Below are 15,092 nucleotides of genomic sequence, written 5' to 3' on the forward strand. Positions count from 1 at the left end.
CTTCTTATTGGTAGTATTATAGTCACTAAAATAAGAAAGCTACTTCTATTTAAACTGTTCTAGAACCCAAATATCTTTTTCTTCAGTGTCCCAGATAATAGCTGTACACACTCCTCACCCAAATACACAAAGGCCCCACCATATAGAAACACACAGTGGTACTACCCCTCATACGAACACACAGGCCCACCCTTCACATGTGTGTTCACACAGTAGCCTCTCCCCCTCATGAACGCACAGCAGCTCCTCCCCTCACATGAGCACTCAACAGCCTGACCCTCATGGACACATGGTGGCCCCACCTATCACATGATCCCAGGATCTCCTTACCTGGAATAACTTTGTTTTCATTAACATGGTGCCAAAGCCTTCTCGTCGGCTGAGATAAAACATGCCTGTGAAGCTGGAGCCATCAGGCCATGAGTAGGTGCCCACACCATGGCAATGGTCCCGGTAAAACTGTCCACGGTAGACCTATGGAGGGGAGAGATCAGTGAGCCTCCTATCTAGGAAGAGCCACTTACCCTTGGAACCCCAAGCCTGGCAGTAACTGCTAAGCCAGGCACCTGGTTGGCAGTGAATGAGGACCACAGGGCTGGGAGAGGCCTCTTAGGTGCCCAGACACAGGCTTCTTTCTGGCCAGGCAGCCAGCCCTATCAGTTCACCCTCCCTGCCCTCAAGACTCCTCAGTACCGGGTCCATCGCGAGCCTCCATACCCTTGTCCTGAGCTCTGCTGCTAAGTATGTCAGGTTAGTTCTCCAAAGGGCATGGGAGAGGAAAGGAAGATGTCACTCATCCTCCAGGCACTGTATATGACCTGTACGCTGTTAGGTGGCATCTTTCTCTTCAGAAGAGGCTAGCCCAGAAGCTCTTAGGCATGACTTGTGAAGAAGTCATGAATGGTGGGCAAGTATACACCCAGTGATTCATTCACAACCTTCATTCAACTCCTATGCTCTAAAATGTTCCCCCCAGGAAGAGTAGATGGCCACAGCATGCCTACCTCCATCCTGCCCCAGGCCACAGCTGCCTGGATAAACACAGTCTCCTGTCTGGGGCTGGGCTCGTGGAGCTTTAGAAATGAGCTGGGAAATCCCTGCCCCTTCTCCAGTTTCTCAAAGAAACAGGAGGGACTAGATGCTGGAGGGAGGACTAGGTCAGGTAACTCCAGCCATGGGTACAAGTTACAGAAACCCTTGCCAGAGGCAGGGCCACATGCAGGCAATTCTGATTTCTGTAACTCCATATCTGGTTGTAATCCTTGTTTTGAGAATCTCTTGTCTCAATGTTATGTAAACACTGCTCCCCAATTGTCCCTGGATATGCCAATAAATCTGTTTACAGCCAGTCACCAAGCAGGGGAGACAAAAGGGCTGGATTTCCTTGCCAGGAGTTAGAGGAGAAAGTAGCCCATGGGAGAGGTTCAAGTGACATCAGGAGAGGAGGTGGAGCAGGGAAAGCTACGAAGTGCAAGCATCTCTGGGATGTACATCGGGAGGAAACCAGATTAGTTTAGAGGGTTAGGAATAGAATAATAAACTGGGCTTGGTGGAGCACGCTTTTAATCCTAGCACTTGGGAAGCAGAGGCAGGCAGATCTCTGTGAGTTCCAGGCCAGCCTGGTCTACAAAGAGAGTTCCAGGACAGCCAAGGCTACACAAAGAAACCCTGTCTCGGAAAAAACAAAACAAAGAAACAAACAAACAAAAAACAAAGAAAAGCCAAATAGCCAGGCGTGGTGGCGCACGCCTTTAATCCCAGCACTCGGGAGGCAGAGGCAGGCAAATCGCTGTGAGTTTGAGGCCAGCCTGGTCTACAAAGTGAGTCCAGGACACAGCCAAGGCTACACAGAGAAACCCTGTCTCGAAAAACCAAAAAAAAAAGAAAAAAGAAAAGAAAAGAAAAGCCAAAAGAATAAGAGGGGGACATGTTGGGTGGGCTGGAAGGAGTGGAAAGTGGGGTAAATATGATCAAGATGAATTGTTTACATGTATGAAACTGTTAACTTATAAATAAAAATAGTTTAAATAATAAAACATTCAACCAGAATACAATCTTCTTCAGTCATAGCTGGAAAGCTGGAAAGCACAACATGATGCAGAAATGTGCAGATTACTCCTCTGGAATTCTGTAGAAAGCCTTAGCCTGGTGCTGCAGGCTGCTTAGAAGGTTCACAACACCAGCTCTAGGCAGAAAGGCCCCTGCTGAAGGCACCTACCTCGCCTGTGGGCCAAGAGAACTCGCCGTATCCAAGCTTCATGTTGAGTCCAAATTCCCCTCTGTAGACACAGCCATCCTGCCACTCCTGAACCCCTTGAACGAGCTGGATGTAGGTCTCTTTCAGGTCCTGCTCCCTCCGGGGGCCTTCAGACCCCTCCTCCTCCTCCCTAAAGTCCACTGGAGGGTCCCTAGAAAGACAGGAAGTTAAAGGAGAAGCCGTGAGGAATGCTGGAAGAGTGACTGTGTGCAGAGCACCACCCCTCTATCTCCTGTCACTCTCCGGGTAATGCCAATGCTCTCTATTTCCTCAAAGGGAAACTGAGGCACAGAAGATGCAGTAGTTACCAAGACTGCATAGGAAATGAACTCTGCAGAATGTCACAAACTGGCAAGAGTATATACGCCTACCCCTGCGATAGGACCAGTCAGCCCCTCTAGTTATTTCCAGACAGATGTTCCCACAGCTGGCAGTACCAAGCCCAGGCTGGGCAAGAAACAGACACTTGAACACACAGGTAGACCCATGAAAGGTCAGAGAGCAGCTGGAGGGGCAGCAAACTGACAGACAAGTGGACAGGTGCAGGATGCACGTACAGCAATAGGGAGAGGTGTGTCCAAGACAGGTTTGCTTTTCTCTTGCATTCTGAAGGGATGACCTGTTACTTAGGCAACTCAGCCTAAGGCCATTGCACTCCCCTCGCAGCTCTCTTGGGATGCTGTGTGGCAACACCTCTGCTTTGGAGAGCAATCCCAATGTCTGGCAGCACACAACATGGGATCCCTCAGAGCTTGGTTGTAAACTTGACTGTATCTGGAATCAACTAAAACCCAAGCAATTGGGCACACCTGTGAAGAACTTTCTGGACTGGATCATCTGAGGAGAGAAGATTGGCAATAAATCCAGGCCATACTGTCTGATGGACACAGAAGGAGGAAGTGTTTGCTTTTGCCTCTTGCCCTCACTCTTGCTGGCAAGTTCATCTATCCTGCTGCTGAGGCACTCCTTCACTGTTATTAGAACTAATTCTTTGGTATTATAAAAAAGACTGAAGATCAGCTGAAACACCCAGCCTTCTTCCCTAAACAGCTATAGATTCTTGGTCTTTCTTTCAGGAGACAGCTATTGTTAAACTACCTAAACCAAATCATGTAAACTGATTTAATACATCATATATATAGTATGTTATGTATTATATATGGCAGAATAACACACACACATGTACGTGTGTGTGTGTGTGTGTGTGTGTGTGTGTGTGTGTGCATGTGTGTCCTGTCAGTTCTGTTAGAGAACCCTGACTAACAAACCCCTGACCCCATGCACCAGGCAGCTCTCGGTGCCTGTAAAGGGCCACCGAGCCTAAGTTTAGCATCCACCCAATAAATAAAGGATCCCACTGTGAGAAGACAAAATCCACATTTGGTGTATTCTATTATTTCTGTATCACTATATACAGAAAGAAGCCAGGAAGGACAGATACTCAAACTGTCACGATGAGTCTGAAGGTACTGCTGTGGGCTGTTGTAAATTCTTTTTGGTCTGGCCTCAGACTTAATATGCAACCTATGCTGATCTTGAACTTTCTTTCTTTCTTTCTTTCTTTCTTTCTTTTTTCTTTGTTTGTTTGTTTGTTTGTTTGTTTGTTTTTTGAGACAGGGTTTCTCTATGTAGTCTTGGTGATCTTGAACTTTCAACCCTCCTGTCTCTGCCTCCCAGGTGTGGAACTGCAGGCATGAACTGCCTTGACAGCTTTGTACAACGTTGGGGAGGGCTAGACCCAGGGCTTTGTGCATGCTAGACATGTCTGTCTAGCTGAGCCACATCCTAGGCCTTGAGTAATGCTAATGCTGAGCTACACCAGCAGCTCAGAAATGTCCTTCCGAGAGGTAGCCAATCAAAGTGAGGTCATTAGGGCGGGCCCTAGGCCAGTATGACTAGTCCTCAGAAGAAGGAAACCTTCATTTGGGGACAGAGACATACAGAGGGGAGATAAAATACACAGCCAGAAAGAGGAGCAGGAGGAGGAGGACAAGAGGGGCAGGAGCAGGAGGAGGAGGACAAGAGGGGCAGGAGCAGGAGGGGCAGGAGGAGCAGGAGGAGCAGGAGCAGGAGGGGCAGGAGGAGCAGGAGGAGCAGGAGGAGGAGGAGCAGGAGGAACAGGAGGAGCAGGAGGAGCAGGAGCAGGAGGAGCAGGAGGAGCAGGAGGAGAAGGAGCAGGAGGAGCAGGAGAAGCAGGAGCAGGAGGAGCAGGAGGAGCAGGAGGAAAAGGAGGAGCAGGAGGAGTAGGAGAAGCAGGAGGAGCAGGAGAAGCAGGAGGAGGAGGAGCAGGAGAAGCAGGAGGAGCAGGAGGAGAAGGAGCAGGAGGAGCAGGAGGAAAAGGAGCAGGAGGAGCAGGAGGAGCAGGAGGAGGAGGAGCAGGAGGAGCAGGAGGAGAAGGAGCAGGAGGAGAAGGAGCAGGAGGAGAAGGAGCAGGAGGAGCAGGAGGAGCAGGAGGAACAGGAGGAGCAGGAGGAGCAGGAGGAGCAGGAGCAGGAGCAGGAGGAGCAGGAGGAGGTCATACAAGCCAGGGAGAGAGAAAGGGCATCAAGCCTGAGCCCCTGTGATCTTGGGCATCTTCCTCCTGAATTACACCTGACCTTGGCACTTTGTTACAGAGATCCTAGCAAAGTGAGACCTGGCCTGCAGTTCCTCCCTTCCAGCATGGCACAGGGACTACTTGGATCATTTTGGAAAAGGCCTATCAAAAAAAAAAAAAAAAGTGAATTTTTTTTCCTGAAAAAAAAAAACTGAAGTCAGTTAAGAATAAAGCTGGGTGATCTGTGGAGCCCAGTGAAGAAGCATTACAGCTGGCACAGAAGGGGCCCAGTTCCTGGCTCTGCCACTTCTAATCACTTGTCTAACTAGGCTCCTGGCTTCCCTTGTGACTTAGTTTCTTCATCTGTGTGAGTCTTCTGGGCAGCTAGCTACCACAGACCACCTGTGTTTGTTTACTTCCCTGGTTCTAGGGGCTGAAAGTCCAAAGTCCAAGCATCAGCACATGAGGGCTTGCTTCCTAGAGCCTTGTGGATGTGGGATGTGAACTCAGGTTGAAGAGAAAGGAGAGAGAGAGAGAGAGAGAGAGAGAGAGAGAGAGAGAGAACAAGAGCCTTGCTCTGGTTCCTCTTTCTCTTGTTGTACGAACTCTAGTCCTAGCCGGGTGGTGGTGGCGCACGCCTTTAATCCCAGCACTCGGGAGGCAGAGGCAGGTGGATCGCTGTGGGTTCGAGGCCAGCCTGGTCTAGAAAGCAAGTACAGGACAGCCAAGGCTACACAGAGAAACCCTGTCTTGAAAAAAAAAAAAAAAAAAAAAGAACTCATGAGGCTCCACCTCACAACCTCACCTGAATTCAGTGGCATGCTCAAGTCTAGCCCCCAAGCACCATCACTTTGGGGTTGGAGTGTCAATATGAAATTTGAGGTACATATGCATCCAATCCCAAACCATGGCAGGGGCAAGTATGATGAGTGCAGTGCAGGTTGGAGGTTTATTTACAGGCAAGGCTCTGCTGAGGCTCCTGGCCCTAGCAGACCCTACTATTAGCAACTGAGCGTGAAGGAGCTGTGCTGGAAACCAGATGGAACAGGGCCATTCTCTCAGCCATCTGGAAGTGGACAGGATTATGCTAACAATCCCAAGAATAGGCACAGGATACCAGCTGCTGCTCACCTTCTTTTCCCTTTGATTGCTATCATGTTGAGAGTTTTCTTCTGCAGAGGAAATTTTTACCCTCCTAGGCTAGGGAAGGTAATAGAACCTTTAGTAATTTAGTAATAGGAGGAGGAAGAGGAAGAGGAAGAGGAGGAAGAGGAAGAGGAAGAATAGTCATTTTGGAGGCGGGGTCTCACAATGTAGCCCTAGCTAGCCTGGATTGCCCTTTGTAGGCCAGGCTGGCCCTGAGCTGACAGATCTGCCTGCCTCTGTCTCCTCAATGCTGTGATGATTAAAGTAGGGTACCACCACACCGAGCTCCCTTTAGTGGACTTTTTAAAAGATGTTATTTGTTTTATGTATATGAGTACTCTATTTGCATGTACACCTGCATGCTAGAAGAGGAATCAGATCCCAGTGTAGACGGTTGTGAGCCACCATGTAGGTGCTGGGAACTGAACTCAGGACCTCTGGAAGAGCAGACAGTGCTCTTCACCACTGAGCCATCTCTCCAGCCCTCCTTTAGCGATTTTTAAAGGCCTGCCCCAATACTGAATGCCAGTACCTTCTGGTGAAGAAGGTGTAGCTCTTCTCAGACTCTTGGCTCTCAGTGTCAGCCGACTGACCACTTTGCCCCTCCAGACCTCTGGAGCTGTAAGTTTTCGAGCCTTGGGAGTCCAGAGTGACACCGGAATGAACTTCTTCCATGTCTCTCCTCCTCTTCAAACCTAGAAGCAAATCTGTGATCACAATTCGCCCTCAGGACTGTGGACAGTGGCAGCTGGGGTACCCGCCTGCAACCCTACCGGGCTCAGTGATTCCTCTTCCAAGTCTTCAAGTAGACCCCTCTAGCCCCTGAGGGCTCACTGGCCTTCCTGAGGAGGGGGTAGGGGGTTTCCTGGCCTTCACAGAGCAGTCGCCACCGCCAGGGCCGTCAGGACCCTATGGTATCTGGCTTTGCCGCTGACCTCGAGTCGCCCTCAGCGGACAGACGCCTTAGCTAAGACTGCAAAAAGCTTCTCAGAGCAGCGGAGTAGATCCACTACAAGATCGCGTCACTGTTGCCCTGGAGATGGCCACGCCCAGCCCCAGGAATCTAAACCAAGTTCAGCTGATTCATACTCCCTTCACTATCCCATTTCGTCCCAGACCCACCCCTGGACAAACCTTTGCCAACTCACTGTGATAGCCACGGCCAATCCCTGAGCTGGCCACGCTGGCTCTGCCACCGCCACCGCTCGAGCCCTTCTGTGGACGCTGGCTCCGCGCGTGTCAGCCCTACGCTGTCAGTTAGCTTCTGGGCCAGAAGCTGCCAGCACTCCCAAGCAGAAAGCTCAGCGGAAGACCTTGGTGCCAAGGCTTGATTAAGGCCCACTGATTGCCAAGTCTAACTTTATCCAGTGGGCACACACAAAACTCTAGACCATGGCTTGCTCCTGGCAGAGGGAAAGATATCAAGGAGAAGAGCTTCCAGAAAAGCGTTGCAGAGAGGATGTAAAGGAATCAGCATCCAGAGGCACATTGAGTGCTTGGGTATCAGGGTGCCGCGGCCCCATGGGCCTTGGGAGGAGCTGTAGGAAGTGAGGCTGGGCCGAAACACGACATGCCAAAATTTTGTTTATACTCATAAATGTACACATGGACACTTAGCATACAAAGATCAAGAAGCTGTATTTCCAGTTTGCCATGTACGTTTCTCAGGCACAAAGGCACATGTCCCTCATCCCAGCACTTAGGAGACTGAGGCAGGAAAATCGCTGTAAGTTATCCTCCCAATGCCCCACCCCTCCCCAAGATATTCAAAACGGATGTTTTCAAAGTGTGTTAACATTAATTAAGAAAACCTAGTAACATTAGTTTTAAATTTTTGGTGAATTGATAAACAGATTGGAAATTGGAAACTGATCTCAGTCCAACTTGCTTTCAGCTAGTTGGCAGCTTGCCTTGCACTGCCAGAACGGGTGTCTGCAAACATGAAGGTGCCTACGGAGCCACTGCTGTTGCTATGGAACTCAGTAACTTGCTGGCTGGGAATGAGGCTTTTCTACCTAAACTGTTGGCGACTGAAAAGTTAACAAAGAAAATCACTCGAAATCACAAGTTAGACCCAATTTTGTCATTTGGAAGCAATGGTGGGAAAAGTGAAATTCTGAAGGACTCTAACTCAATTGCCTATGAGGAGATTCTGGGTTCTCATAAAACTGGGAAACAGACAGTACTGGGTGCCACTAATGATGTGTATCCATCACCTGGACCTAGCTCAAAATTGTCATCAGAGAAAAGCACATGGAAATATATATATAATAATATATACTAAGTGAAAAACTCCATTGTTTAAGGTGTGTGTGTTCACTCTTGTTTTGGCTCTTTAGCTTTAAATAACTTAAGACTAAATGAGAAGTGAAAATGCCAGCACATTTGAAGCCATGCAAAGGGTGAGGTAACGGCCGGCTTTCTGGTCTACCCAGCATTTCTAACTCAACAGCTCTTTAGCAGGCCTGAGAATTAGCTCCTGTGGCAGTTTCCCTCTGCTGCTGCTGGAATGTGGTCCCTACTCAGGACTATTGAGTGGTATGAAGAGCAATAGGGGCCTCAAAATCCAGGCTGAAGGTAGGACAGCAGGACCGTTCTGAGTAGGAGTATGCTGTCCCATATGTCCTCCCGGGTCTTAAGCTTTTTAGCCTTCCACCTATGATAAGATTGTTTAAGACAGCAACACATTCTGCTTTCCCTCATCCCTTGTTCTTTCTTTGTTCCTCCCCCCCTGGCTGAGACAGGGTTTCTCTGTGTCGTCTTGGCTGTCCTGGACTTGCTTAGTAGACCAGGCTGGCCTCGGACTCAGAGCTCCTCCTGCCTCTGCCTCCCTGAGTGCTGGGATTACAGGCGTGCACCACCGTGCCTGGCTGACCTCTTTATACTATGGCAAAAACAAAGCTCAGAAAAGGTTCATAAAGAGTTCACCCACAGGCCGGGCGTGGTGGCGCACGCCTTTAATCCCAGCACTCGGGAGGCAGAGGTAGGCGGATCGCTGTGAGTTTGAGGCCAGCCTGGTCTACAAAGTGAGTCCAGGATGGCCAAGGCTACACAGAGAAACCCTGTCTCGAAAAAAAAAAAAAAAAAGAGTTCACCCACTACATGCATACACCCAATAGTTCATGTATACTGGGTTGTTTGTTTGTTCTTTTTTTATTGATGTTTTTATATTTTCACTTTACATCCTGACCACAGCCTCCTCCCGGTTCCACCCTCCCACCCTCTTCCCTAATTCTCCCCCCCCTTCTCCTCAGATAAGGGGGAGAACCAACCCCCAAAAGGAACCTGCCCCAGCACATCAAGTCACAACAGGACTAAGCGCATCCTCTTCCAGTGAGGCCAAACAAGGGAGCTCAGCTAGGGGAAAATAATCCAAAAGCAGGCAACAGCGTCCATGCCAGAGACAGAACCCGCTCCAATTACTAGAGGACCCACATGAAGACCTAACTGCCCGTCAGCTCCGCTGTGTGTAGGGGGCCTAGGTTAGGTGGCTCTTTTGATCTTCTTGTGGAGTTCTTGTCCCCACCAGGTCTCTCTATCCATCCCCCAACTCTTCCACAAGACTCCAAGCTCCACCTAATGTTTGGCCGTGGATCTCAGCATTGGTTTCAATCTCCTTTTGTTCTATTTTTTATTGGAAAAACAAAATACTGGTCATGGCCCACAGTCCTGATTTGTCAACTCACACTAACAGTCAATCAGCATAACTTACCTGAGTCAGGACTCACCTCCAGGAGACCCCAGTTTTAGAACGTATATCCAGCTACCCAGAGACTAGGCCTGAGGGGAACAGACTCAGTAAGCAACTCGTGAGCTCCACAGAGCTGAGCAGGAGATGTCAGGCCAGAGGCTTTGGAACAACACCCACCTTTAAAACCTGGGCGTAGGGGAGTGGGGGTGGGGAGGGGAGGCGCATGGAGTAATCCCAGAGCAGGATTCCTAGTCTGGTTTGATTCAGTGCTCCCAAACTGCCAGTTACTCAGTTTCTCCCAGCACCCCCTACCTTTACCCAAAGTTGGCTTCCATGTTGGCCACTGGATAGGATGGAAAAGCCTTTCAATCCCCTCCTCATACCACAGCCTAATTCTATTCCTGACGCCATTTGTGGTGGTTTGAACAAGAATAGCCCCCCAGAGCCGGGCACGGTGTCACACACCTTTGATCCCAGCACTGGGGAGGCAGAGCAGGCTGATTATCAGGCCCAGCTGGTCATGGTATCTTAACACAGCCATAGAAAAATAATGTAGATACACAGAGAACCCCTGCCTCGAAAAACTAAAAAAAACAAACAAACAAACAAACCAGAAAAATAATGTAGACATCATCGCGGGGTGTGACGATTCCCTGACATATGGGAGCATCCAGAGCTTGCTCCTGGAGCCGGGGATAGAGGAATCTATGCCTGAGTGGATGGCTCCTATAAACCACTAAGGGAGTACAGTCAGTAGGAAAACAAAACAAAAAACTACACCTACACCCAGCTAAAGACTCTACAATACTGATTGGACAGTGAGGACACTGAGACCATACGGAGCTGGACCATGACAAGTTCAGGGTTAAATGATGCTGGGCTCTCTTTAGTCCCTCCGATGCCCATTCATTGCCAACATCCGCTTCTGACAAAAGCCAGCATTCCTCAGGAGCTAGTGAAGCTGTGTAAGTGCGTGCTACACACGTCAGAGTCCTGGGTCTTCACAGTCCAACCCTTACCCCAAACTTCCCCAACTCTTAGGCTTCCTTCCCTCCAACTTCCCATTGTCCCTCTCCCTTGGTTCTCTATTTATTTATTTATTTATTTATTTATTTATTTATTTATTTATGTGTACAGTGCTCTGCCTGCATGTATGCCTGCAGACCAGAAGAGGGCATCATATCACATTTTAGACTGCTGTGAGCCACCATGTAGTTGTTGGGAATCGAACTCAGGACCTCTGGAAGAACAGTCAGTGCCCTTAACCTCTGAGCCATCTCTCCAGCCCCTCTTTTCTCTTGTGTCTTCATCTCTTGCTTGCCTGTCGTGGCAAAGTCCAGTCATCTGCCCATGTTCAGACTACTACTTTCTCTCTTTGCTCTGGACTCTTCCAGAAGCTTCTGGCTATGCTCTCCCCGATTTCTACAAATAGAAACCTTACGCTGGCGACGATGGTGGTGCACACCTTTAATCCCAGCACTAGGGAGGCAGAGGCAGGCAGATCTCCAAATGTGAGGCCAGCCTGGTCTCCAGACAGCCAAGGCTACACAGAAAAATCCGGTCTCAAAAAAAATCAAGACAAATAAATAAATATTTAAAAAACAGAAAGCCCATTTAATAATGCATAGGAGCACTCCTATCCTCAGTTTATACACTAAAATCTGTGACAATTTGGTAAAACTGTTTGGACCCGGTTAACAGACTACTAGCCTCCAACCCAAATATCACCAGAGTATCTGAAACCTAAATCAGATGTCCCCACCATTTTGCTGTTACCCACTTACCTGACGTTTCCACCAATGTATTTGAAAAAAAATGCCTTACTTTTATTCTTTGGCCATAAACGCTGGTGAAGCTTTCTACACTGGCACAAGCCATTTGGGTGAAACCAAATCCACGCTACCAGTCACAGCCACTCACATTCACTCATTGCCCTTGAGGTTGGTTGTTCTCTGACCACATATGGCTTTCACGTTCCCAATCCAGTTAAGTCAGCTCCTTCCTCTGGGGGTCAAACCAGGGAGGGTAAGGCATCCTCCACCTGGGCTGGCAGTGCAGTGGTTAGCACAAGAGGAGGACCAGGCTACAGACTACAGTCACGACCTGGAAGTCACCAACACCTAGTAGCAGGAAAGGAGAGTAGGCACATTTTTTATTTCTTCTTGTCAGGATTACTGAAGAGTCCGGGAGGAGGGGGTAAGGAGTATGGAAACTAATTGACCTCCGATTGCAAATCTTAAACATGGAAGTGGAAACAAATGTTTTCACTATTATAACAAAATTGAAACTGAAACAAGCTAAGTGTCTAGGGCTGTGAGACGGGCAGTGCCTTGTGAAAACTATTCCTCTAACATTCTGGGCAACAGAAAAAAAAATATTGACTCTCAAAGACGCTACTTCTATTTCTAGTTTTAAAAAAAAAAATATTTTGTGAGTGCTTGTGTATATGAGAGGGCACCCGTGTGCAGGTCAGAGGGCGGCTTGCAAGAATCGGTTCTTGACCCGGGTAAGTGGTGCACGCCTTTAATCCCAGCACTTGAGAGGCAGAGGCAGGTGGATCACTGTGAGTTCGAGGCCAGCCTGGTCTACAGAGTGAGTCTGGGACAGCCAAGATAACACAGAGAAACCCTGTCTCAAAACGCTACCCGCCCGCGCACCCCCCCCCCCAAAAAAAGAATCAGTTCTCTCCAGGATTAGAACTCGGGTTATCAAGCTTAGCAAAGGGTGCCCTCACGCACAGAGTCATCTCCAAGGCCTAAGTAATTCTAAATAAGTTTTGGTAAATCACAGTACTGACCCAAACAATAATTTAAAAAATTTTTTTCAAGTACTGGTCTACGAAGACACAAATTCAGCGGTAGTTTTATTTATTGTACATGAACCACGTTTTACAAAGGAAAAGTTGAGGGCGCCAAGGGGCGACTTACTAGAAAGCTATTAACGGAAGGGAATAAAGCTGTAACTGACCTGTGGCCTGCCGTCCTGGGCAGAGGGCCAGCCCTCACAAAAGACTAGTCACCGGTTTAGACTCCGCCTGCCTTGCAGCCCGGTCGCCGAGCTGCCGGCCCCGCCCACTGTCAATTTAGCCAATGCCGAGCCGAGGCCAGGAAAGGCTCCGCCCAACGAGCCGGTGAGGTCGCCTCCTAGCGGCCAGAGCAAGGACCCCGCAAGCGGCGACCCCTAGATGACCCTAGGGTCACTGGGGTCATGGGCACCCCTGAGGCTGCACCGCCGCCGTTCGCGCGCGTCGCCCCCGCGCTCTTCATCGGGAACGCGCGAGCCGCGGGTGCGAGCGAGCTGCTGGTGCGCGCAGGCATCACTCTGTGCGTCAACGTCTCCCGCCAGCAGCCCGGGCCGCGCGCGCCCGGAGTGAGCGAGCTGCGCGTACCCGTGTTCGACGACCCAGCGGAGGACCTGCTGACGCACCTGGAGCCCACCTGCGCCGCCATGGAGGCTGCGGTGCGCGACGGCGGCTCCTGCCTCGTGTACTGCAAGAACGGCCGCAGCCGCTCCGCCGCTGTCTGCACCGCCTACCTCATGCGGCACCGCGGCCACAGCCTGGAACGCGCCTTCCAGGTGCGAGCTTCCAGGGGCGGGTCTTCCGGGGCGGGGAGGGCCCCCCAAGAAAGACTGGTTCTTCCGGGGCGGGTCCCACCCTTCACGCTCGGGGCGGAGCCTCTGAGCCTGGGACTGTCAAGTGGGATCTCTCACAGCAGCTTTCTTGATTACAGATGGTGAAGAGCGCCCGCCCTGTAGCTGAGCCCAATTTGGGTTTCTGGGCTCAGCTGCAGAAGTATGAACAGACCCTCCAGGCCCAAGCCCTCCTGCCCCGGGAACCCGCTGATCCCGAGTAGGCGGCACCGTTAAGCGGCTGGGTGGCCAAGACTATACACTGAAAGAAGGTGTTCCTTCCCTCCTTTTTCCACCAGGCAACTGGCCTCGGGTGTTGCCCCCTCTTGATAATACTACAGGAATGCCTACTGAAGAGGGCACTTCATCTACTCCAGCAAGTTTTAGGTAGAGAAATTGCGCGAAGGATGGATAGAGAGTCTGGGGAGCCTACAGTTGATAGGGAGTGGCAGACCAAACTCCTAGCTGCCTGCTCCAAGGGAGTGCCTAGGTTTGTAGGCACAACCTCTCCTTGCCTCCCCGACTTCGTTCTGGTCCCTTAGACTTGAACATAGAGTCTCCCAGTGGGAGGTCATGGGCCCACCATTTTTCATCTCGCAACTGCTGTGCCGTGGAAGGGAGGCATCTGCCAACCACCTACCCCGTTACTTAGCCTGTATCAATATCAACACCTGACCTAGCATTATCAAGCTACCATCATGCTTTGTGCACCATCTTCCCCAGCTGGTGGGCAGGCCCATCAGCTGCTACCTTGTGTTGATTTTTCTTCTAGTTTAGACATGACCTCTCTTAGACGTTCTGTTTTCTCAAGAGCCCTGGAAACTTAGTCACGATTTAAAGAAGTGGTGAGGGAAGGGCAAAGAAAAATCCTGGGCCACGCGTGTGAATTACAGATGCTGTGCCCACTGGTTAATCTGTAAATAAATATGACGCAGTGAATAAAGCCCCAGGCTTGGTGCTTATGATTTTCTATTTCTCCCTGTTCATGGTCTCAGGGGCCTGAGAGGCCTGTCCACTTCGGCTTCTTGAAGGTCATGGTCTGTCACCACCCAACATGATAGCCTCTGTTTTGCCCCTGAAGAGACTAAAAGGGTTAGTCCTATCTGCCTTTATGCAGTAAGACATATTTGGGTCTCCAGGTGGAGGGTTCTCTCTTAGAATGAAGACTGAACTCAAAGTTGAGGGAACATGAGGTACACAGTTCATGGTCACAAGGCTGGGGTGCTCGTGGACCCCACCTTCCCTATCTGCCCCCCACACTTATGTTTTCTGGCCGTGGTGAACAAACCATTCATCGACCACTGGTTCAAAATGCTCACTACACCTTGTACAGAACACCAGTCCTACAGATGTGATCAGCTGGCACTGTCTGTGCTGGACTGCTGTTCAAGCTAGCTGATCTGACTACTGAGCTTCCTCACCCAGGGCCCTTATGTCCATCCTTTAAAAGAACCATTGCTATTATTCCCAGTCAGCCATTGAAGCTACAATGGCTTAATAGTGAACAGGGCTCCACACCCAAGTTTTCACCCAGCGTGCGTAGCTGATCCCTGCCCATAACACCTGCCAAGAGACCTCTGCCCTCCCATCAGGACAAGGCATACTTCCTAACCTAACTTGGCTATAGCCAAGTCACCTAGAAATGAGAAAGACGTAAGTGACGTAGGGCCCAGGTCAGATTGAAAGTTATCTGTGGAGTGTACCAGGGACTTTTTATTTCACCAGCTCCGTTCCTGGAGCTATTCAGCTGTAGCTTTGGATAGGCCCAGCTCACTAAACCTCTGCCCCAGGAACTACAAGGACGACCCCACCCCCGCCCCGCAACACTGTGT

General features: G+C 50.0%; 2 protein-coding genes across 12 annotated transcripts in view; one reads left to right on the plus strand and one right to left on the minus strand.

Annotated features, from left to right (window-relative positions):
- Positions 1–13,194, minus strand: part of ANKMY1 (ankyrin repeat and MYND domain containing 1) — a 52,877-nt gene extending 39,683 nt beyond the window's left edge. For 4 of the 10 annotated variants that reach the window (XM_084780258.1, XM_084780261.1, XM_084780260.1 and 1 more), the window contains exons 1-3: positions 6,472–6,634; positions 2,219–2,408; positions 331–474 (exon numbers count right to left, since the gene is read on the minus strand). In XM_084780258.1, the coding sequence (XP_084636384.1) occupies positions 331–474; positions 2,219–2,408; positions 6,472–6,614 (477 nt within the window). In that variant the 5' untranslated portion in view covers positions 6,615–6,634. Of the gene's footprint in view, positions 1–330; positions 475–2,218; positions 2,409–6,471; positions 6,635–6,874; positions 7,043–7,073; positions 7,331–9,651; positions 9,671–13,056 lie in introns of those variants that run through there. The other 6 variants (XM_084780254.1, XM_084780262.1, XM_084780255.1 and 3 more) reach the window with 5 other exon arrangements.
- On the plus strand, positions 12,307–14,203 carry DUSP28 (dual specificity phosphatase 28). Of its 2 annotated transcripts, none has more exons than XM_084780268.1 (2): positions 12,307–13,206; positions 13,362–14,203. In XM_084780268.1, exons 1-2 carry the CDS (start codon positions 12,838–12,840, stop codon positions 13,482–13,484), a joined length of 492 nt encoding a protein of 163 aa, XP_084636394.1. In that variant the 5' UTR covers positions 12,307–12,837; the 3' UTR covers positions 13,485–14,203. The 2 variants fall into 2 exon arrangements, with proteins under 2 accessions (XP_084636394.1, XP_084636393.1); XM_084780267.1 differs by having other exon boundaries at positions 13,560–14,203.
- The last annotated feature ends 889 nt before the right edge of the window (positions 14,204–15,092 follow it).

This window comes from Acomys minous, assembly GCF_964271855.1.
Source record: "Acomys minous genome assembly, chromosome: 4".
In the NCBI taxonomy this organism is placed as follows: Eukaryota; Metazoa; Chordata; class Mammalia; order Rodentia; family Muridae; genus Acomys; species Acomys minous.

Excerpts from the sequence above, each read along its gene's own strand:
- DUSP28 (XM_084780267.1), top strand. The coding sequence starts at position 12,838 with ATGGGCACCCCTGAGGCTGCACCGCCGCCGTTCGCGCGCGTCGCCCCC. Across the intron at positions 13,207-13,559 it reads GCCTGGAACGCGCCTTCCAG|GCAACTGGCCTCGGGTGTTG; the intron begins GTGCGAGCTTCC and ends TTTTTCCACCAG.